The 22737-nt window shown below is 36.8% G+C and overlaps 1 protein-coding gene across 6 annotated transcripts in view; it reads right to left on the bottom strand.

The window, feature by feature from the left end:
• The window catches only part of ATRNL1 (attractin like 1), a 523801-nt gene that overhangs the window by 382545 nt on the left and 118519 nt on the right, over positions 1 to 22737 (bottom strand). For all 6 annotated transcript variants that reach the window (XR_008467222.1, XR_008467223.1, XM_054207467.1 and 3 more), the window contains exons 14-18: positions 22271 to 22403; positions 20771 to 20952; positions 7742 to 7955; positions 5470 to 5658; positions 949 to 1167 (exon numbers count right to left, since the gene is read on the bottom strand). Coding sequence is in view for 4 of the 6 variants with exons in the window: in XM_054207467.1 (XP_054063442.1) it covers positions 949 to 1167; positions 5470 to 5658; positions 7742 to 7955; positions 20771 to 20952; positions 22271 to 22403 (937 nt within the window). In the remaining 2 variants the exon portion in view is untranslated. The remainder of the gene's footprint in view (positions 1 to 948; positions 1168 to 5469; positions 5659 to 7741; positions 7956 to 20770; positions 20953 to 22270; positions 22404 to 22737) is intronic.

The following is a 22737-nucleotide window of genomic DNA, read 5'->3' as shown; positions in this document are numbered from 1 at the left end:
ACCCAGGAGAGCAAACAGTTGCAGGTACCCACAGAAGTTTTGATTCTAGAGAAGCTCCAGCTTTCAAATACATCAGCAGTAGGAACAGTTGCTGGAAAAATACTTTTAGTACAATTACACCATTTATTCTAAAAAAAACAACTTTCCAAGCTGTCTTTTAAGCTGTATTATTTACTGTAAATTACCACTGGAGGTCTGTCAAACTCCCCAGCGTGCTTTTCATTTCCCTGCACTACTACACCGTTGCTTTCACACATCGCTTTCAGGGTTTGAGTATTTCGATGCAGGAGGCTGTACCAAGCTCAGCTTCCACTGCCCTAAAGCACCCCATGCCTTGCTTACTTTTCCAATGAACTTAAAAATTAAAATACGATCATCAGATTGGTATGGCTTAAATTTAGACTGCAGAGATGCTCTTTAAGCTTGCAAAAGCGTACATTCCATTTACTCAAAATGTCTAAAAGGTAGACTGGAGGCACAGCTCGGGTATTTGGCAGCCCCCCATTCTCACGGCCAGCCAGACTTTGGCATGAAGAGCGGGGACACGGGAAGTTCCTGTTCCTGGTCATCGGCACCTGCCTATGGATAGTGTCTCCTCAACTGTGCTGCTCTTTGATGGCTACAGAAGCCAGAAGAAAGCAAAAGCCGAAGCAAATCCATATAGTTGTATTTGAAAAAGTAGATGGATAGGATGGGTGAAAACTTATTAACAAGTAAATAGTGATTTCGGTTAAACTATTGGCATTACATTTCCCGTGTGAACTTGTATGACAGTGACCACATTTGTGTTCAGTAGACAGAGATTAACTATACATTTAGGAAATATTTTAGAAAAAAAATTTCTTGTGCAAATGTTATTTGTATTACTCAAAATAATTATGTTAATTTGGCATGCTTAAACAGAGAAACAGCTCTTATTTCACATATAAGGATGGAAGCAGACCTTACCTGGACACTGTATAAAAGACCACTCATAATTTTTCTCTTTTGGACAAAGCGTAGTGTCAAGCACCATTTCATTAGAGTGCACACCAGCAGGCTTCATTGGGCCTCTTGATGATCCTTCCAAACATTGTCCTTTTCCAGTGTTACTGGGATCGTTACACCATCCACACCCGGGCTGTTCCAAACACTGTCCACAGGTCCTCAGTCCAGAGCAGTTTTGAGCTTTATTTCATGGAATACAATATTAATGTAAGGGTTTTTTTTGTGTTGGGGTTGGGGTTTTGGGTGGGGTTTTTTGGAAATAAGGGCTAGGCTTTTACAATAGCTGATGAAGATACAGTTTTGCATTTCTCTTTGCTTGTGCAAATTAAAAAATTTCAGTAACACTAGTAAGATTATCTCCATTTTCTTTAAATGTTGTACTTCACAGATCACAAAATACACAGCAGGTGTTTCTTACATGACAATGCAACAACAAAGATTTCAAATAAACAAAGATAATGAAGCAGAACAATAATACTATGCATCTTCATTAAATTCCATGATAAAATATATCTTCTGTACTTATTATTAATATATGCTACGGGATGCGTACATTACTAATTCTACTGATGTAAACGGTCCTTCCAACAAAAACTCTAGAATTCAAGACAAGGCCAATAATCCAAATAAGAGTGATAATAATAATCTAAGAATTGTCATAATTCAAACTCAAACCTAAACTTTATTTGGGTACAAAGTATCCCAGGATCGCACACGGGTATTCATCTACAAACATGACTCAGTCTTTTTAGACAGAACTTTTGAAACAAGCACAACACATCTTTCCAAAGAAAGAATTCTTAAGATATAACTCATAATGCAATCTCATTTAATTGAACTACACTTTAAGAGTCTTGTCTGTTAGAGTAAATCAGGTTTCATTTTTTAATTTGCATACTAAAATTTTATTTAAATAATTTAATTTCTCATAGAAACGGTCTTCCTCATATGTTACGAAATCTGTTTAGAATCAAAAAACCATCATATTCTGAATTTACTGGCATTTCTTATTAATAAAAATTTAACAATTTAGTATCTTCAGAAACACCACTAGAGTTCACCATTTCTTTGAGATTTTTCTGCTACATCTTAATTTTTTTTAATTAATGCTGTAACACTGAACTAAATTAACATCAGAATCATTTGAACGTTGATCACTAGGGGTCCCTGTCTCTTCTCACATCAACTCTGTAGACACTTAAAAAATAAATTTAAAAGCACACGTGAACTTTGGGAAGATTCTACCAGGAAGCCAGAAATAGACTAAGTTTCTTTTTAAAAAGAAAGTATTTTAAAGAGGTTTTTTTGGGACACTCAAATGGCTTCTACATGAGTGCAACTTCTCAATTTGGCTCAGCTGCAGCGAGGACACTGTATCCAATACTCATGTTCACAGCTACCTGGACCACTCTACTCCATAAAGGCAAGAGTTGAATCCATGTTATAAAGGCTATACTAAGCAGAACAATTGCATTTCTAATTAAATAAACCAAGAGCAGAAGAAAGGTAGCTACTGTGACCACAGCAACTATTAAAATTGTTTAAAATTAAGGAAAGTTGTCAGAGAAAAAAACACTCCAGTCGTATAAAGATACATGCAGATATCAAGAAAACTGGCAGTTAAGAATCTGAATGAGATTTCGAAAGGACTTTAACAGTACAGAAAGCTGGAGCATGAGCTCTTGTATCATTAGACGTGGAAGAATCCAAATAGGAGGAAATGTTTCAAGTTTCCCAAACATAGAAAAGGGGGGGGGAGGAGGAGTTCAACTGTTCTTGGAAATCAATATCAATCATGTGACACAAAACAGTTTAAAGCCAGACCTCATCAGATCTGAAGCTGAATGATACAAATTTTGTTTTTTGAATACATTAGAAGATCAGCAGAAAAATAAAGACCACCATTCTGTACTGGCTGGTTTGCCCTTTCACAGATGCAGTGTAGAAGATCCGAACAATTCTCACGTTGCTATTTATAAAGCTGGGCGAAAACAGCTCTGACATATCAGCAGCACTATCTTCATGGAAGATAAAAGAGAACCAAAAGGGAAAATCCTCAGATAGTCTCTGTAGTGGCATTCAGCTGCAAAACTGAAGAGAGCTAACTGAGAAGTGATTGTTTATGGAAGAAGGGAGTATTCACACAGATTTTTTTTTTTCCCTTTTAAATTCTAGAGGTCGTCCAAGATTGTTCAACTGTCAGCTATTCAATCCAAAGTCATAATGGATGGAAGATGTGAGGAAGAGTGGAATGCAACTTTTTGGCAAGCAGGTATTAAAATGGCAAGATGTCTCCAATAAAACAGCATTCTTCATTTTAATTCCCAGTTGTGAAAATAAATGAGAAATTCTCAGTTGGTTGTTTGTTTTTTTGGTTTGGGTTGGTTTTTTTTTATAAATTATACATGCTTGTGTGAATTTCTGAGGTTTTTTTTTATTCATTCAGAGCAAAACATTAAAAAACTCAGAAATCAGTCATTCAGAGTAAAAAAGAAAAATTTTTAAAAGAGGATTTTTAAAATTTTTTTTTAGGGTACAGTTACAGTCCATTTTTCAAGTAAGTAGAAACACTACCCCTTGATAAGGGAATCCACTTAATACTTCATTACCTCAGCAGCAATAATGATATATCTACCAAATAAAATTTTCAAGTCATTTAGAATGAAACAATGTCTGAACCATGTTTCATTTGGACACCCATTTTCTTGTTTAAATGCAAAATATCTAATGCTTTAAACTCTGAAAAAAACTGCTTACGGACATGGAATCTTGTTTTCCTTTAATTTGTTGAATAGAAAATACATTTTCACACAAAATTGCCTTTAAATAATGATGAACTGGTATATAGCAAATCCCGTTTGCCTTATTTAATATAAACTTCTACAGACCTGACAAAAATGACAAATTAAGTTAAAAACAATTTTTTGTGTTCCGCAAACAAATCGAATCTGCATGATGTGCAAATACTACCCAAACACAAAAACTGAATTAAAAGTTCAGGCTGAAATAATATATGCTATTTTAAAAAGCTAAGCATCATTCATGTGGCGTTCTGTCTATTTTATCTCCAAATTTTCAATCTATTTATCTTCTGCCACAACTCACTATCAATATTTTATAAGTTGCAAAACTGATTTCTAAAAGGAGTGAAAAAAAGTTTAGTGAACTGTTACGAGAGAGAAACATTGACATAATTACAGTATTATTATTCCAAATCTATGGGACAAGAGATTAAGTGTTCTTATTATCGCTTTGTTCTTAAACCAAACATGGGCTGATTGCTGGGTTTAGAGGATGTAAGATTCTAATCTCTTAAAATTAGAATGTATCAACAGTCCCCTATTATAGATATGGCGGGACCTTATTTTACTTAACATTTTCCCAAGGCTTAGCAAGTAACTACCTTTTGTATTTGTATCCATAATCTATTAAATGGAATCATGATCTAATTATGACCTTAATGCAAGTTGCTTCTTGTTGGACAACATCATCAATCCTGCCACAACATATCCAGAAATAAAATGTTCCAGAGATGCTGATATCCAAAGACTCTTAAGGAAAGGGAAAGGAAGTCACAAGTTGCTAGAAAAACACTCTCAGAGAGAATAGCAATAATGAGAGTTCAACAGTACACTTCAGAAGTCCTATATATTAAGTTTGGGTTCCATTGTATTGGAGTCCTTACAAGTAGTATTGTAATCAAAACTTGCAGGACAGTAAAATTACTAAGATCCAGGCTTCTGTAGGATAGCAACTGAGGAATTTTTCTAAATAAACCACGACTGAGACAATAATCTAAGACATCAGGCAGTTCGCTCCAGCATCCACATGAATTATGGCACCAATATAAACTGGAACTGCACGGTGCTGAACTTAACAAGGCCCAGTCATTACAGACTTGGGAAGAAGTACCTTTAGCTGAACGGTACGCTGAGAGGTACATTGAGTAGGTTTCGTATTCTCCAAGAGAGATATTGCATCAATTTCTGATGAAATGTGCTTCCAAAGGGGACGCTACAAAAATGTGATTTGAATCCACTGGCAAAACAAATCAGATTCTTGCAAGCTCTGAATTCAGTGTATCTTTTTTTTAATAACTAGATGTGGTGTAAGTCTAAGGTCTGCCTATTATTTCTCTAATTTTAACAGTATTTTGTTCCACCTCATGGCCATTATTTGACACACTAATACTGGTCACATCCATAACCATGGTACTTTATCTGAAAATAATAAACACTTTTTAGTATCTGTTTTAACAGAATCAATACGCTTCACTGTGAAAGAATTACCAATATTTTTTCCTGTAAGTAGAAAATACATACACAGTACTAACTGCCCTCATTAGTGGCTATCTAAGGTGATTCCTCAGAAATTATTTTTATCTTTAGTGGACGTGCTGTGTCGTATTCATACAGATGCTCTATGAGTGGAAAAATACACAATGGTATGTTTAATAGGATGAACGTTCATTAAGATACTCACGGGAGCATGTGGCAGTTTGCCATTCTAGACACTGTCCGTATGGGAAGGAGATTATATAGGCGTTTGAGTCAACGCATCGTTTTGTACTGCTGCACCACATACATTCCATCCCGTTACTTGTGCAGTTAGAACATGTTGTTCGCAGGGAGCATGGCTTTTTGCAGGGTCTGGCATTCTGGTTGGGACTAACTGGAAAAGAGACACAAACATTTGTAATTTTGAACACAAGTGCAATCTCCTTTTTCTTTAATTGTATATTCCATTAAAAAAAATCCTGGTTAAACTGAAAGTGGTTGCTTCCTTAGTTATCTATAAATAACTTCATCCAAACTTACACTGCAGTATATAAATACAATAATAGTTTATAAAAATTACTAAGTAATACTCTGCATGAGTCACACTAGAGCTCTAAAAGAGTCCATTTAAAAATTTTCACAGCTATTTTATCTGTATAGCAAAACAGTAAATTTAATATTCATTGCCCGGTAATGTCAGCTTAGTTACTTGCACATACATGACATAAAATAAGTCTCAAACTTCTACAGCAAGTACAGGAGAGTTCTGGGTCTATTGTTTTCATTAGTTTAACAGCGTATAAGCAACAAATATTCTACTTATGACTAATCCCCGAAAATTTTGCCTTACAGAAAGACATTAGAATCCAGGGAAAGTAACAAAAGAAACACTGTTCAATGCAAAACAGATTTGCTTGGTTGTTAGGGTTTTTTTGTTGGTGGTGGTGGTTGGGTTTTGGGATTTTTTGTTTTTCTCTAATAGAGTCCACATTTTGACTAGGTTAGAGGTGTATGTCATCTCGAAAAGTTGTAACACACAAAAAGAACTCGTATACCCTAACTCCTGATTTTTGCTTTGATTTCAAATAAAACTGTAAAGTGCACAAGAACGAGAGTATAGTAATTCCTAGGCAGGAACACAAAAGTATAGATAGCACAATATTTTCCATACAGAAGCGCCTTGTGAAACATCAGGATTGAGCCCTCCTGTGTATTGCCATGGTTTTATATATTATTGACCCATATCCAATACAAGCTTAGTTCTCAAGCCATTCTTCATCTGCTAATATAGTACGCCAAATCACTCAACCATGGCTGGTCCTCGATTTTACCAACTATGTACGTATTCAAGCTGTGGTTTGCAATTAATAAAAAATGCAAAAAAAACCCTAAGAAAAATCAGCTGAACTATAAAAGTATTCTCATAAGGCTGAGGAACTTTGACAGCTATAGTCTTTGAAGCACCTCAAGATCAAAAACAAAACAAACCTAAAACAAGACACCAGTAACAGATGCATATAATGTTGATCTAATTGTAAAATACTGCATTTTAATAAAGTCATTTGTGTTCCACCGAGTGTATCCTTTACATTTTGAGATGTCTCTTCCATTGTGACTGTATCTTTTAATATCCTGAGAAACATCTGGTAAATAATTAACTATTGACACAAAATTAAGAACACTGTGAAAGATGACATTTTTAGGAAATATAAATGACAGCAGCAACGAGAGTACAATATATACTTTGAAATTACATTACTATTTGGAATTGCTTAGAAGAAAATAAAGGATTGGTAAGATCTCACTGTGGTTACACAAGTTAACAAGTCTGACAATTTCACAGCAAAACCATCTGATTGACAGGCAGCGTTCCCAACACACCACCAATGCAGCTACTTGCCAGTTTTGCACAGACAATGCAAAAAATAAATCTGAAGGGGAAATTTAAAGAACTTCATGTGCTCAGTGCTCAACCTCACAGCCATGAAGAGAAACATAGGACAATCGGAACATGAAAATGCTAATTTGAACTGTCAAGTGGCTATTTGCCACAATAATCGGTGTATACAAACCAACCTAAAAGATGGAGACAAGAATTTTGCTTTTGTCAGTCTTTTAGACCATAAAAACGTTCAGTGATGTTTCAGAAAGAAAACAACAGCTTTGTTGAACACCTCCACAGACATTTCCATGCTACAATCACCATTGTCACTGACTCCTTCTGATTTAGAGGCAATTTATAAGACTTCTGCTATAATGCAAACTAAGCCACGTCAACTAATTCATAAATAAATATTTGCTGGAATAGGAATACTATTTGTTTTCTAGATTAAAGCTCCATATTTTTTAAAAAATAATAAAGTAATTTTTTTAATTATTTAATCGAAATTGTCAAACTATCCCTCTTAGCCAAACGAAACCCCAAACAGGTTGCTAATCATGACAGTAAGAGTAACTGAGTATAAGAGGTTGCTTACCAACAGGTTTTTCACACACAAGACCATCTGCCATTGCAGTGCATGGATTCGCTTTCAGACCTGCCACCTCTGCTCTTTCTAGATATGCACAGAAGCCAGAGTCATTCGGCTCTCCAGGAAGCCACTGCAGAGTTGTGTTTGTAAAAGGAGACATGTCATCCCATCCCCAGTAGGAGATGTTGATCTTGCGTAAACCTACCCAAGGTGAAATTTTCTATGAATCAGAATGAAACAAATGTGACATAATTAGTTAAATGCTTTTTTTATTTTTCATTAAAATAGTTCAAAGAATAGCTCAACAGCAACAACTTCATATTTTGAGAGAATTCACTGTGTTCTTCTCTGACTTTATCTGACCAGTCATTGTCCAGATAGTTTTTATCTTACTTGTTCCACCTTGCCGAACCCCACCCCACAAAAAAGCAACAAAACTCCACCCATCATATGTTTCTGTTCTACTAAAAATCTGTGTTTGTTCTGTTCAAAGTCAATCCTGATTAGCATTATTTGACACAGAGTCAAAAAACAAGCCAAATGGTTTTAATGAAATTGTGAGGGGTTTTTCCACCGGCTACTATACTGATTACTAATTGTGAGGCCTATGTGGATAATAAAATACAATTCACAGAAATCAAACAACTACGAAATGTTCCATTCCATAAGCAGTGATGCACTCTGGCAGAGTCTTAAAAAGCAATGAGAAGACCCAGCCAAAATGCCACCACCCACTCTTGCTTCTTACTTCTGTATTTACTTCATAACTTCATTGCTACCCCAGGTGACCAACCTTCCAGGTGTCTGAGAGAGCTCCCACATTCTGGATACTAGAAAGAACATGATGTAAGCAATAAAAGTGGAACTTTGGCATCTGGAAAGTGGTAAATAATACATCTGTTGTCTTGTTTGTTATTCAGTTGCCTAGATTGCTGTATACTTCCTGACACAGCTGGTGAGAGAGCCAACAATGGAAGGTGAGCCACTGGAGCTGTTGTTTGTGAAGAGAAAAGGACTTGCGGGTGATGTGAACGGTTGGAGGCTGTCTTGGGCATAGCGATCACAAAATGATAAGAGTTTTCAGTTCTTGGAGAAGTAAGGAGGGGGGAAGGTCATCAGAACTGCTCCCTTGGACTTCTGGAGGGCAGACTTTGTCCTGTTTAGGAGCCTGGTTGACAGAGTCCCTTGGGAGGCAGTCCTGAAGGGCAAAGGAGTCCAGGAAGGCTGGACATTCTTCAAGAAGGAAATCCTAAAGGCACAGGAGCAGGCTGTCCCCATGTGCCAGAAGATGAGCGGTGGGGAAGAAGACTGGCCAGGCTGAACAGAGAGCTTTGACTGGAACTCAGGAAAAAAGGAGAGTTTATGACCTTTGGAAGTAGGGGCAGGCACCTCAAGGGGACTACAAGGAGGTCGTAAAGTTATGCAGGGAGAAAATTAGAAGGACCAAAGCCCATTTAGAACTTAATCTGGCTACTGCTGTAAAAGACAATAAAAAAAATGCTTCCATAAATACATTAACAACAAAAGGAGGGCTAGGGAGAATCTCCATCCTTTATTGGATACAGGTGAAAGACAGTGACAAAGAATGTGGAAAAGGCTGAGGCACTTAATGCCTTCTTTTCCTCAGTCTTTAATGTAAGACCAGTTGTCTCCCAGGTACCCAGCCACCTGGAAGACAGGGAGCAGAATGAAGACCCCCATGTCACAACAACCGCATACAATGCTACAGGCTTGGGTAAGGGTGGTTGGACAGCTGCCTCGTGGCAAAAAGGACCTGGGGGTCTTGGTCAAGAACTGGACGAATATGAGCCGACAGAAGTTGGAGGCCAATGTGGCTAATGGCATCCTGGCTTCTATCAGAAATAGTGTGGCCAGCAGGTCTAGGGAAGTGATCATCCCCCTGTACTCGGCACTGGTGAGGCCGCACCTCAAGTACTGTGTTCAGTTTTGGGACCCTCACTACAAGAAAGACATTAAGGTGGTGGAGCATGTCCAGAGAAGGGCAACAAAGCTGGTGAAGGGTCTTATGAGGAGCAGCTGAGGGAACTGGGGTTGTTTAGTCAGGAGAAAAGAAGCTTCAGGGGAGACCTTATTGCTCTCTACAACTACATGAAAGGAGGATGTAGAGTGGTGGGGTTCAGTCTCTTCTCCCAAGTAACAAGCAATAGGACAAGAGGAAACAGTCTCAAAAGTTGTGCCAGGGGAGGTTTAGATTAGATATTCAGAAAAATTTCTTCACCAAAAGGGTTGTCAAGCATTGGAACAGGCTGCCCAGGGAAGTGGTTGAGTCACCATCCCTGGAAGCATTTAAAAAGACATGTAGATGTGGAGCTTAGGGACATGGTTTAGTGGTGGACTTGGCAGTGTTAGGTTAACGGTTGGACTTGATGATCTTAAAGGTCTTTTCCAACCTAAATGATTCTATGATTCTGTATGTACGCAGCCCACATGCATCAGAAAACCTTAGATATTTATGCACGTCTCTAGACATCTCTCTGTAGAATGCTAAGTGTGTACAACAGGCACGTATAAAAAGTGTCAGGGACTTAGGCAAGATAAATTGCTGACAAACACAGACCTAAAACAATCCTAAATGCCTACTTTGGGGCTGAGGAATTCTAGACAAGAGAACCTTCAACATACTACTGACTGTTTCGATTGCTCTGCCAAATAATTTGGCCTCAGCATCAGTATATAGAAAACAGAGATCCTATTCCAGCTATGGTGAAAAGCGTGTCAGGCCAATAATGAAAAATGACAGTGCAGCAGTGACATTTGGAGAGAAATTCTTCTATTTGAGTAGCAGAGTATCTCAGAACCCCTTTAATGATGACAAAGTCCCAGGGAGGATCATGAAAGCCAGAGCAGCCTTTGGAGATAAAAGCAGCACCCCTGAAATGAAAGACTTCAAGCAAAAGCAATATATAACATAGTCATCTTCATTCTTAGTAGCTGTAATACCTGGAGAACTCATAGTCATCATGTCACATATCTCAAAATCCATATGTACCATTTTCGGCTCTTTGGTAGCATAACACATCAAAACACAGACCTGAACACCAACTAGCATGCTATCAAATGCACCCCATCGAAGCTACCGCCTTGCAGGCTCACTTATGCTGCTCTGGGCATGTTGTTAGGATGCCAAAAACAGATTATCCAAAACATTTTTTTAATGTCTGATTAAAACATGGTAAGTAGCTGAGAAGTAGGCCACCAAAATGCTCCAAGGACATGCTTAAAGCAAATATTCAGTTATGTGGCATTAATTGCATGATGTGGTGGACTACAGCTGAAGTCTGCTGGCAACAACGGAGATTGTGCGTTGATATCACAAGGCTTACCAGCAAAGACCACTGCTGCACCGCACAAAAGCCATCAGGAAAAAAACAAATAGCGAATAAAGAATTCGGGAAGTTTCACCCGTGACACCTGCAGCCACCAGTACGCTGTGACTATCAAACTAATTTCTTCACCAAAAAAAGCAGAAATCTAGTCCTTATCTCTCAAACTGATGAAAAGTTCAGTCATAATAGCTGGGAGTCTCAAAGTACTTGAAGCAACTGAGAGACTTCAAAGGCATCAGATGAGAATGCCAATGCAGTTTCTTCTTCAGGCTTAAGAAATAATGAGAGTTAAACAACCTTCCCTTGAACTCTATGTTTTTTTCATTTAATGCAAAATGAATGTAGAAATCCAACTCCTTTGCTTTTAATATCTTGCCAAAGATGCTTCTGAAGAGGAACAGACAGGAAGGAAACCAGACTGGCCTGTTCTTTGTATCCAAGAACTCAGTGGTGTAAGATTCTAGTTTCCAGGCCTCTTAAAAAATATTGTTATCAAACCAGGTGGCTGAAAAATACAGTACAAATAAATTCTTCACTTCTGAAAAATACTTGCTGATGTGAAATCAGCCCCAGATATGTCTAAATTTTTTCTTCTCCAGAATACCAGCTTCTTTATTAGAAGGTCAGATGATCCTTGTTCAACACGTAAGTGGGAAAAAAGTTACTCCTCAGAGTTATAAAGACTTGTTCTTTCTTCCTCAAGGCCTTGATGACATACTTTCAAGATGTCCAAAAACCACAACCAAGAAACCCATCCTATCCTCTCTGTATTTAGCATTTACTAAGTTTGTTGAGAGTCACAGTCAGAGGAACCTGCAACTCAATCAGAATCAGTTCCTTTTCTATTTGAGGATAGAGAAAAGCTCCAAGACACAAGAATGCATACACATGTGAACATGTACAATGCAAGAACTTTCAGTAAACAATGACATGACCTAGTACAGGAAAACATTCTTATTCAAGACATCTTTGTCTCACCACACCAGGTCTGTCCTGCTGCTCCACTTCCTACTAGGGAGCCAGACAACAGGTGAGTGGAAATGTACTGAAACTTTTTCTAAGTTACTTGACTGTGCCTATCTCAGTTCTTCAAGCTGACTACTATAGTGTCTAACATGTGTCACAATTTTCCTGGGTGCTTTATAGTCCAGACTTGCTGGAGTTGCCAGTTCAGTGGGGACAGAGATGAATGGGAACTCCAAAAGCACGCGGCTCCTACCATTACTGGATTTTTCCGTTAATGCCAAATGCACAGTCATCGTGTGTTGCAATGGTAAGGAGGCAGCAAGGTCATCTAGAGACCTTCACTGTCTAAACCCAGCAGGATCCATGGTTTGATTTTAGCAAGGCTGCTATCTTTTGCTAGAAGCTAAAGATTTTATTAGAGCTACCTTCCTCCTTCATTGCACCAAAATAGAAAAGAAAAGGGAGCACTTGCTGTCTCTAGAGAATCTGTAAGAATTCTTTAATGCAAAGTATGCTCTGAAATGGTCTAGCTTTCAAGAAAAGAATGGATAATCTAGCCCAACTTGGTGCCGTATCTACCTTCGCTCATTTAGAAGTCAAACAAATGGTACAGCTCCATTTTACAACTGCTAATTCCTAGAAACTTGGTAGACATTTGTGGTCGTTCAGCCCTCACACCTCTTAACAAAGGACTAGCAGGCATGCAAGGTGGAAGCAGACATTGCTGTTCACGAAGATTTCAGTCTCACAGAGAGGCAGTGTAGAAGGGACGTCCCTTCAGATTTTACATACACGTATGTGCAACCATATGAAGACAAACCAGTGAATTTTCAGTGATACAGTGCATACAAAAAGGCCACAAGGAAAATGCATTACACACGTTCTATTAATATTCAGCTCTACCACCCTTCCATGAATATGGAACAATAAGACTGGCACCCCTACTCTTCTACTACTTCTCTGTTGCCATTATAAAACCTAAAATTATTTCAATTGAAATTATTTTCTAGCTAGAAGAAGTTAATTGTCATGTTCGTTTTAATAAAATATCTTTTTAACCACGCAAAAGAAAATTTCCTAACAGTTGGAAAAATTTAGTAGTTAAATAACAGCACTTCCTATCTTTATACATTAGCTGTCAAAATAGTTCTTTATTTGATGTCTTCACTTCCCTAATACTTGAGTCTTACTACCTACTACCACTGCCATTAATAAGTAATGGAAAAGCTTCTGGTTTGCATAGACAAGAGAGAAACCATTTGCTTTGAATCATAATCTCAACTTTGAATCTCTTAATCAAGACTCTCAACTGTATCTAGGGAATGATCTTCTATTTACGCCTCTAAAATTTTTTAATTTTTAAATACCATTTTTTTTTAAAATAACGATTTATCATTGCTTTGGACATCACTGTTGAACATTTTTGTTCCCATTTAAAATCGTTAAGAGCTAAAAGCTGCATTTCATCTACATCATGATACATCCACAAAAAGTCACCAAAACAAATGATAGCTTTTTGACCAAGTAATACAGATTATTCTTTATAGGATTTAGGAATTATTTCAGTTACATTAAAGATTTCTAAGTGAAATGGCAAAGTTTTATGAACTTAATAAATGTTCTTTCGTGTGGAAAGAAGAAAGGATAGGGAGGAAACAGTGGCTCATAGGAGAAAATACAAACTCCAGTCTACTATTTTTCTATTTTTGTTCTACATGTATAGACCAGAATTTGTGTAAGCATTATTATAGAATACCACTGCTTATATTCCAGCTTTTCAAATTGAGACAATTTTTTTCTGGAATATTATCACTCACCATATTCTGAAAAATTACGTATACTTTCAAGTGTTTTAGTGGAGAATTTAAAAAAAATAAAATCAGGCTTTAGAGTATATTTGTGAAAACTGCCATTATACATTATGTACAATTCATTTTAAAACAACATCAACAACAACCAAGCGTACTCTATAGCATTCTAGGTAAGTTATCAGTTAAAAAAATAAATAAATAACAGGAGAGAGGAAAATACCCAGAAGTGATCAAAGCAGAATTTTACAGTGAAACAATGCAATCCAATACACAGCAGGTGGCCAAATCCATCTTGGGAAAGCTTGTTATGGGCCTTACTAACGTTGCACTGGAGAATGCAATCAAATACATCTTGAGAACTATTCCATAGCCTTATCCCACTACACGATTTAAAATTTAGAACCATTCTCTAGACTATGTTTCTCCTCTCATTTATTTCCTTCTAGGCCAGTTTTTAGAACTCACGGCCCACCTTAGAAGCCATATACTTGTGCTTGAAGTGCAGCTAGTCACGCTTTATCTGTTTTTATAGAACAATCTTTTATAACACTGATAAAAAGTTGCCAAAAATGCTTTTAAGTGAAAAATCAACCTTTATGTTAAGCTAGGAAAGATTTAGGAATTATTAAATTCTGAGACAAATTGCTGGACAGGGCATTATTTTCATCTGACAGAAGAGCAAAATTGCAATCATATGATGCATACCAATAGAATGTCATTCTGTGCTTACATCTACAGTCCTATTTAATTGAATGCAAGGCAAGTTTTAACCATTACAGAAGTTTACTAAATACTGATCACTAACAACTTCAAAAGCATGCTCTTCTCTTTATTCTAAACCAGTCAATTTTAATTTTCTTTTAAGTAGCAATTACGGAACTATGTTAGAAAGGAAAATTGTGTAACCTTAACTAGAGAGCTGATACTTCATACTAAATCCAGTTTACTCAGAAAATTTATGTCATACTAAGTTGCTTTGAGATCTACAGTGAATGTGATCATTTATAGTCATGACACATTTTTCAGGCACTGCTGCTGCTTCAGCACTAATTTAATGAGGGCTGAAAAATTTGCAGATGAGTGAAGTGAGCAAGTCTACCTATACTGAATAGCCAGTTACTACTGAGGCTAAAAATCCTCCTCTGTTTCTTAATTATGCAAATTGCTAAGGAATTATATATCTCTTTCAGAAATTTATCCCCACCTTTATTTAAATTCCTTTCATTTTGGATCTTATATTGTCTTGGAAGGGTACGATACACTTCTGACTCACTTTCTAATGCGTGCACCACAATATGTTATTACCAAACTTCAACAAACTTTTCAAGAATCATTTGAACTCCTTGATTTCTAGGAAAATAGTTGCCCTAGGAAGAAACATATAATGAAACTTTGAAAATACAGTCGCCCCTTAGTGTTCACATTTCCACAACATTTACAGTTTTGAGAAGGGCTTGCCGTTAGTTTGCCTTTTTGCTGCACTATTATGAACAAAAAAATTGCTCACTGAAAATAAGAGCTATACTAAGAGAAACCATCTGTTCTATTTACTAGCTCATTGCTTGTTTTGTATTTAACTATGCATGGATTCTAACTATGCTAGATACCTGCACATTTCACATTTTGTAAATATTTACCCAGAGAATGACACATTGTAAGCAGTGGAAGGAACCTGCATGGTTTTTAAATGTCTCAGACACAAATGATGAAATCTAGATGTAATTACTAGAAAAGTTATGCAAAAGAACACTTATTTCTCCTACTCTTTTCAAATTTTGCTGTTGTGGCATTGGTTAAAAAAAAAAAAAATGTAAAATCTGGCAAACCGAAAAGACTACAACTTCCCCGGCTTCCATCTACAAGCTAGTGTACCAGCGGGACTTTGGTTTAGATACATTTGAGTTTTCTTCTTTATAGGGGACAGTTTTTTTTGGAAATTCAGGTTATCTTCTCAGGCATCCAAAGTGAGTTGAGCTCCCCACTTCCTGAAACTAGGAAGACACTTAAACTAGAGGTGAACAAATGGGCAGTCAATGTAGCAATTCCAGACATAAAGTGCTGAAATAATTTATTAGACTCCCAAAACCACAATAGTAAAGTGGGACTGCTAGAAACCGCAGTAAAGAGACTAATTCGGGAAAAAAAGAAAAAAAAGGTCAGCTTCACTAAAACCAAACATATGATAAAACCACAAGAACATACAGCCCTCTGAGAATACTTTGAGCTAACAAGGAATAACATTGCCTTGCAAAGCTCACTAATTAACTGCAACGTACACTGAAGTGTAATTTATGAGGATGCTTAGCCCTGAGAACAGTGAGTTAAAGGAAAAGTTGCAAACAGTTTATATAATGAAAGGCATTGTTTAAAACTGTTCTCATCTTTGTTTATGCTTACTAAACCAAAACTAAATCTTCTCAGAATTTACTGCATGCTAACAAGAAAATTATTCTTTTTAGTTAAATCCCACAGTTGTAAGCAAACCCCCAAGAGAACTAATTGCACTTTTAAATGAGTATGCAACATTTGAATATTAGCAGGAACAATTAATTAACCTCATATTGCTGTTTAATCTACTTTGCAGAAAAAGTTGAATCTCCCCTTTCATAATATTTTGCTTACTAGGTCAATAAAACAGCATATAAAAAAAAATATCAAGTGTTGTTTTGCTTTAGTAGAGCAATCTGGAGTCTATCCATTGTGTTTACTTTGGCATTCTCTTAAAGAATTTCATTTATTTTCAATGAAAAGTACCAATTAGACTTTAAATTATTGGTGATAGTTTTAGAACACATCTGCAAATTCAACAGTTTTGACATCATACTACAAAGATCTTTATTTTGTCCCCTTCTTTAGTACCAAACGCACCTTATCCTTATCCTTTAAAAGGAGGCAGTGTATTGGTTTCCAATTTGTTATTGAAATTAATAGAAAGTATTGAAACACGGTGAGGTTTGGAGGCAATGGCAGCCTCCTCCCTCTGAATCTTTCCAAAGGATCAATGTTCCTTATTATTCTAAACATGATGAAGAAATTGTCCTCTATTTGTCCCAGAACAAGGACTTTGTCTACTAGAAAACAATCTACAAAGTCCCACATTGTTTCTATGAACAATAAATAATTATTAAGTCCTTCTAGGCCGTAGTACTTTCTGACACTGTTTTAACAGTTTTTAAAATACACAAGAGTTACCAAAGTTGTTTTTCTTTTCTGAGTATATCAAATAAAGAAGAAAAAACAAACAGATCCGTATTCTTATTTCCAAGTGTTGCTCAGACACATTCACTAATCCTGAAAGCTCTTGTTTCACATAGGCAAAAGATTTTAAAGCCTTTGATATTAACTACATGAGTCAAACTCCACCATAGGTAACACAGATTAAAGGCACAGTGTTCACCTTACAGTTGCTCTGACTACATTTGTGAACTCCACACCACCACCTGTTACAAAAACAAGCCATCTAAAATGAAATCTCACTCCTTAAATCATTATGATTGCAGTTTGAGAGGAAGAGGCAGACAAAAGAAAATCAAGACGTTTCAGAGAGCCTCTGTCACACCTGATAAGACATTTAGGCAGTCTCACACAGAATAAATGTCACTGGACAGACAGATACAAATGAAAAAACTTTTTTTTTTCCTAAATGCCACTGAAAACACCAGGATAAGTCATGGTACCATTTCATTAGAGATTCTGATAACTAAATGATTTTTTAACCCAAGATATACTTGTAAAGTACATACATTTGTCTAAACTATGTGTAAGGTATCTCAAATTTATATCACCACATTGGCTCAGGACATACTTCATGTAAATAAATATATGCTCAGCAGGATGTCACCTTGTTGAACTTCTAAGCTCTGAAATGTAAGAAAAATCTAGCTTTCAAACACTAAAAAAGCTATTTCTCAAAATTTTTTTCGCTCTGTGCAGGTCCTACCTTTATTGGGAAAAATACCCCAAAAAATTAAGTACATAACCTGTGTTGGCATCTCCTTCTCGAAATGGAACAGTAAAAAGGATAATATAGAATATTTTGATTCACAGTATACGTCCCTAAACCCTTACACACAGATTTAGTGTAACAAAGGCAATCCCTAACTGTTTTCTTTGTATGCACCTCAATTCATCTGCAACATAACTTTGCAAATCACATACTAGCTTGATATAAACTTTAATTATTATTCATAATTATCTTTCATTTTCCTGTAACTGTAAAATCCTAAGCTACTTAAAAATTTGGGGGTTTATACAGAAAAAAAAGTGCTGCATGTTCTATAAACCAAAATACACACGTTTAAAAATGTTCTTTGCTAATATGGATTGATTTGCTCGTAACGGAATCTTTTTCTGCGAAGAATCCTGTCTGAGTGTACCCTGTGGGGTCTGACATCTTTTGAGCATACATATAATTTCACGTACGTGCACCAACGATGTGTGTAGGCTTTCCATCAGTCTAAAAACATCAATAAGCATTTGAATATTTAACTGCTAAAAACTGAGTCTGACCACCCATGGACAGGTAATTAATCTCCAACTTCCCTTCTCTTTTCCCACAGTTGACAAATTAATATGGATCATATTCCTAAAGAATATTCTGATGGCAGCTTCCTCTGTTTGCCAGAGGCCTGTGAGAGTTTTCAGCCCTCTCCTTCCCCCACCATTATCACAGAAAGCTAATTAGCTCCTGGCTCATTCCAGTGCTGCTGTGCAGGGAATCTCCACACGTTAGTACAGCTAGAATTTCCACTGGTACAGCTTCTCTGTGACCCTTGATCCCACACCCCAGTCATCTAGGGAGCCAGGGTTTTCCAGAGAACAGGAATATGCGTCTTTAGTACCTCCCTGTCCTCAACTGATTGTCCAATGAAGGCGCATGCAAACACGTGCCCTTCACATGGAGTGAGGTTACCAGAGGCTGAGAGTTTTTCCATGGATATTGCGGTTTTCTCCATGATTGCTCTCTTTTAAGCTGTCTGAACTTCAGTTCGTATTCTGATACTGACTGCATTTCCACGAGTGTGAAGAGATGTTGCAATCTGAACATCTGACAGTGTTGGGCTTGAAAAGTTAAAATAAACCAGAACCTTGAATTATCAAAACAATTCCCTGACCAGCTGATGTAATTCAGCGCTGACACTAGACTCCCCAATACACCTAGGCACTTAATGAAAAAGCTTCTGTATTTTAAACTACCTATAAAGTACCCGTTTAGGAAGCGCCCCCCAGTGTCCTTCAACAAAGCACATAACAACAAGACAATTCTGAGGCAGCTAAGGCCCAGACAGGGAAAGCAGATATATTCTGTCTCCTATTGATTTAAGGCATTAGTATGAGAAATAGGGAAAAAAATCCCCTATGATGCACCACAAATTCTTACATAAGGGACAAGAACTATTGATTACAGAAGTTGTCATATGAAGCAAGTTATTTTGTGTACATTCTCCCTCCAAAGTATTTTCTTTATCCATAGACGTCCAGCTAATACATATCTACTTGTAACAGAAATTATATATGTCCATTTTATATATAAATATGTATAGGCTGACATGCACAGGAATAGGTATGCGTGTGTACATCTGTACGTATGTGTACACATTCACATATGCATAATACATGTATGTGTGTGTATATATATACGTACATACTCGTAGATGTACATTCCACAGAATAATAAGTAACATTAAATAAACAGAGAAGTCTGTAATGGAGCTGGGAGAACATTCAAATGAAAATTATCTGGGACTCCCAAAGGCTTTAAAAAGTTTTATTCAAACCAGTTCCACTCCTATCTGCTCACTAGACATTGCAGTCACAACAAATAACATCTTCAATCACTTCAGAGGCAGCTGCCAGATGTAAAAATCCTGCACGGATATGTCACTCTCAGCCACAAACTGCCATTACTATTTCAATATTATAACCAGATTTAAAAATAGAAAACATTTTCTTCAGGTTATCAGAGGAAACTTTGCTACATCTGTTGTATTTTTTTTAATAGTTGGTCTAAATGTGGTATCACCATCTACTTCAATTACGATAAAAATATTAAGTTACAATTTCCTGAAGACAGTTCTTGCCACTACCTTCTAGAGATTTTTGATCTGCACACTAATGACAGTGGTCTTTTCAGGCAGGTGAGTTTAACCAAATTTTCTTTTTTAAATCTACTATTTAACTGTTAATAGTAAGGTCCACACATCTCCTTTCTGGCTACTGCCAAAGGGAGAAAATGCATTTAACATACAGAAAGAATAATGGTAGGGCAATTAAAAGTAATGCTTTCATGCAGGAGTTGAAGAAATCCCTAAATAGCTACAATGTGAACACTCAAAGAAAGCGCTCCATTTCCGTGAGGGCTTTTCGACACCTAAAACTGTGTGTAGTGTAAGCACAGTCAGTTCCCTTCTAAAATGAGCGATTTAGAACAGAAAGAAATGTCATGTCACATCAGTAGTCATTATAGTTTCCTGATGGATTAGCCAAGCTATTCACCACCCAAAAAGCAATCCTGCAAGCAGTTTTATGGATACTGATGTGAAAGTCAGGATTTTTTTTCGCTGTTATAGTGAAAATAATTTTTTCTTGTTTTGATTCCTGCTGTCACAGTGTATTGGAAAGGGCTGGGATTTCCTAGATCACTGTTCCAGACATTCTCGAGTCACGTCTTGTAAGTAAACAGTAACCTGCAACAGTTAAATCCAGTAAGGAGAAACATTTGGGAACTGCTGTGTCATTAGCTTTAAATATGAGATTTTCTTAATATCCTACACCTCACTTACATCAGCCTTTAGCACCACGCTACATTTCTTTGAAGGCATAAACTCTCCTCTCTTTGGAGAAATCCCCAAAATAGATTTCTCAAAGCAAATTTAATTCACATAAGCATCGATTACAGTTATTCAAGTTACCTGAAGTGTATACTTCTGTATTTCATCCAGAACAAATTCCACTTCTTTTGAGGTTGTTAATGATGCAAGATTCCCACTTAAATTGTAGCAATACAGTTTGGCATTGTCATAGCTTTCACGACTGGAATTTATGCGGAGGCAGGCATCTCCAATATGACTCCATCCTTCCCCACACAGGTGAGCTAGTGTAAAAAGCATACAATTAAAGCTGATTTGAAAAAACTTATAAAAAGCCTAAGGGAAATCTGAATTTTATCTTCCTGAGATCATAATTCAAAATACATCCCACACTCAATTTCCCTTTTCACATCACGTAAATTCTACAACACCAAGTTGTACCATATCGAATAGCGTATTTTTATGAAAAGAAACTTTTAACAACTTAAAAATATTTATAAGATATATGCTAAGTTTCAATGTAACAATATTGTTGTGACACTATTTCTTCTCTGTATTCATATTTGAGCACAACTAAACATTAAAGATTAGATTAGGTGTGTAATTAATAGTGCTTTACTGATCACTTTACCTAAATGTTATGTAAATTTCAAAATCTGAAAACAACTGTCCTAGAATCAAGAGATTGCATATTTATCCTATTTATCATCCCATCTTTGCCTTTATATTTGCCTAAATATAGATACATAGATTCATATAAATGCGATCAGAATGACAGGAAATTCAGGTATTTCCACCTTGACATATTTCAGCATTACTCAGATTCAGATAACTATCAAAAGATAATTAATTCAGAGCAACTATTATAGCTAATCTTTACAAAGACTACACAAATGCAGTTTTAAACTGCACAGAATAAATTGATTAAAGTTATTTAATGAATAACCTCTGTGAAAAAAACAACTGTGTTCATTAACTTCATCTGGACATAAAGATCAAATGGAAAAGGTTCTGATATCTAACTGCATATATGTAGTTACGAATAGGAATTAAGGAATAAATACTATTTCAGAACATTAACAGTCACCTTCTGAGAATATTCTATATTAGCATTTCAATATTCACTGCTTTCATAGTCTTACCAACATTAGACAATCAAGAAACTAGATCTTAGGCCCTATCTGCACAGGAAAATTGAAGTATAATTGAAGTATAATTTATAAAGATAAAACCCCGGCTAGCAAAAGTAACAGTGTCAGTGAATATGTAACAGTAAAGGACTCAGTATGGCAATTCAGCTCTGCACTCAGTGATCCCCACAGGCAAGAACTCGTCACTAGCTTGTGCAGAGGTGCATGCCATTATGCCTTCACAATATTATTATCCCTCCTAACATGATTAAAGGTAGCATCGATACGCCAATCAGTGATGTAATTACATCTGTGTGCACCTGTACAGGCACAGCCAGGCAGGGAGAGTCAGCACAAGTAAACCAAATCCAGGTCTTCTCACCGAACAAATATTCTTTGGCAACAACGGAGGAGATTTACTCAGTTCTGAAATCAACCATAAAAAGCAGCGTTGCCGCCCCACAGTCCTTACCAGGTAGTGCCTGGCACTCCTGCTGCCGCTGGTCCCACTGGCAGTTTAGGTGTAGCGAGCAGCTTTTGCAGCTGGTCAGTTTATTGCAGATCTGTTCGTTCCTCACATGGCATTTGGTGTAGTTTTTAACCGACTATAAAAACAAAGCAGACAAACCAGCATCTCAAACGTATGTCAAAATATTAACAAACCAGAAGTCAAAACTGAAATACACAGCAGGTGGATCCCTCCCAGGAAATCACAGCCACGTAAAAGCTAGGCTGAACTTGAGCTCTTTGTTTAGATTCCCTTATCAGTCGCAGAGAGTATGAAAAGCATCTCTAGAGCACAAACCACCCCACTTGTCCTACACAACTAACTTTTGAGTGGACCAAACAGTACTTTGAAGATGTCCCTTCCCTCTACAGAGCCCAGAAAGAGCTTAAACAATGAAACTAAATCTCTATGTCTTAGATAGGTAAGGGATA

Source organism: Rissa tridactyla, chromosome 6 (assembly GCF_028500815.1).
Source record: "Rissa tridactyla isolate bRisTri1 chromosome 6, bRisTri1.patW.cur.20221130, whole genome shotgun sequence".
Classification (NCBI taxonomy): domain Eukaryota; kingdom Metazoa; phylum Chordata; class Aves; order Charadriiformes; family Laridae; genus Rissa; species Rissa tridactyla.
This window is presented reverse-complemented; position numbering and strand designations above follow the sequence as displayed.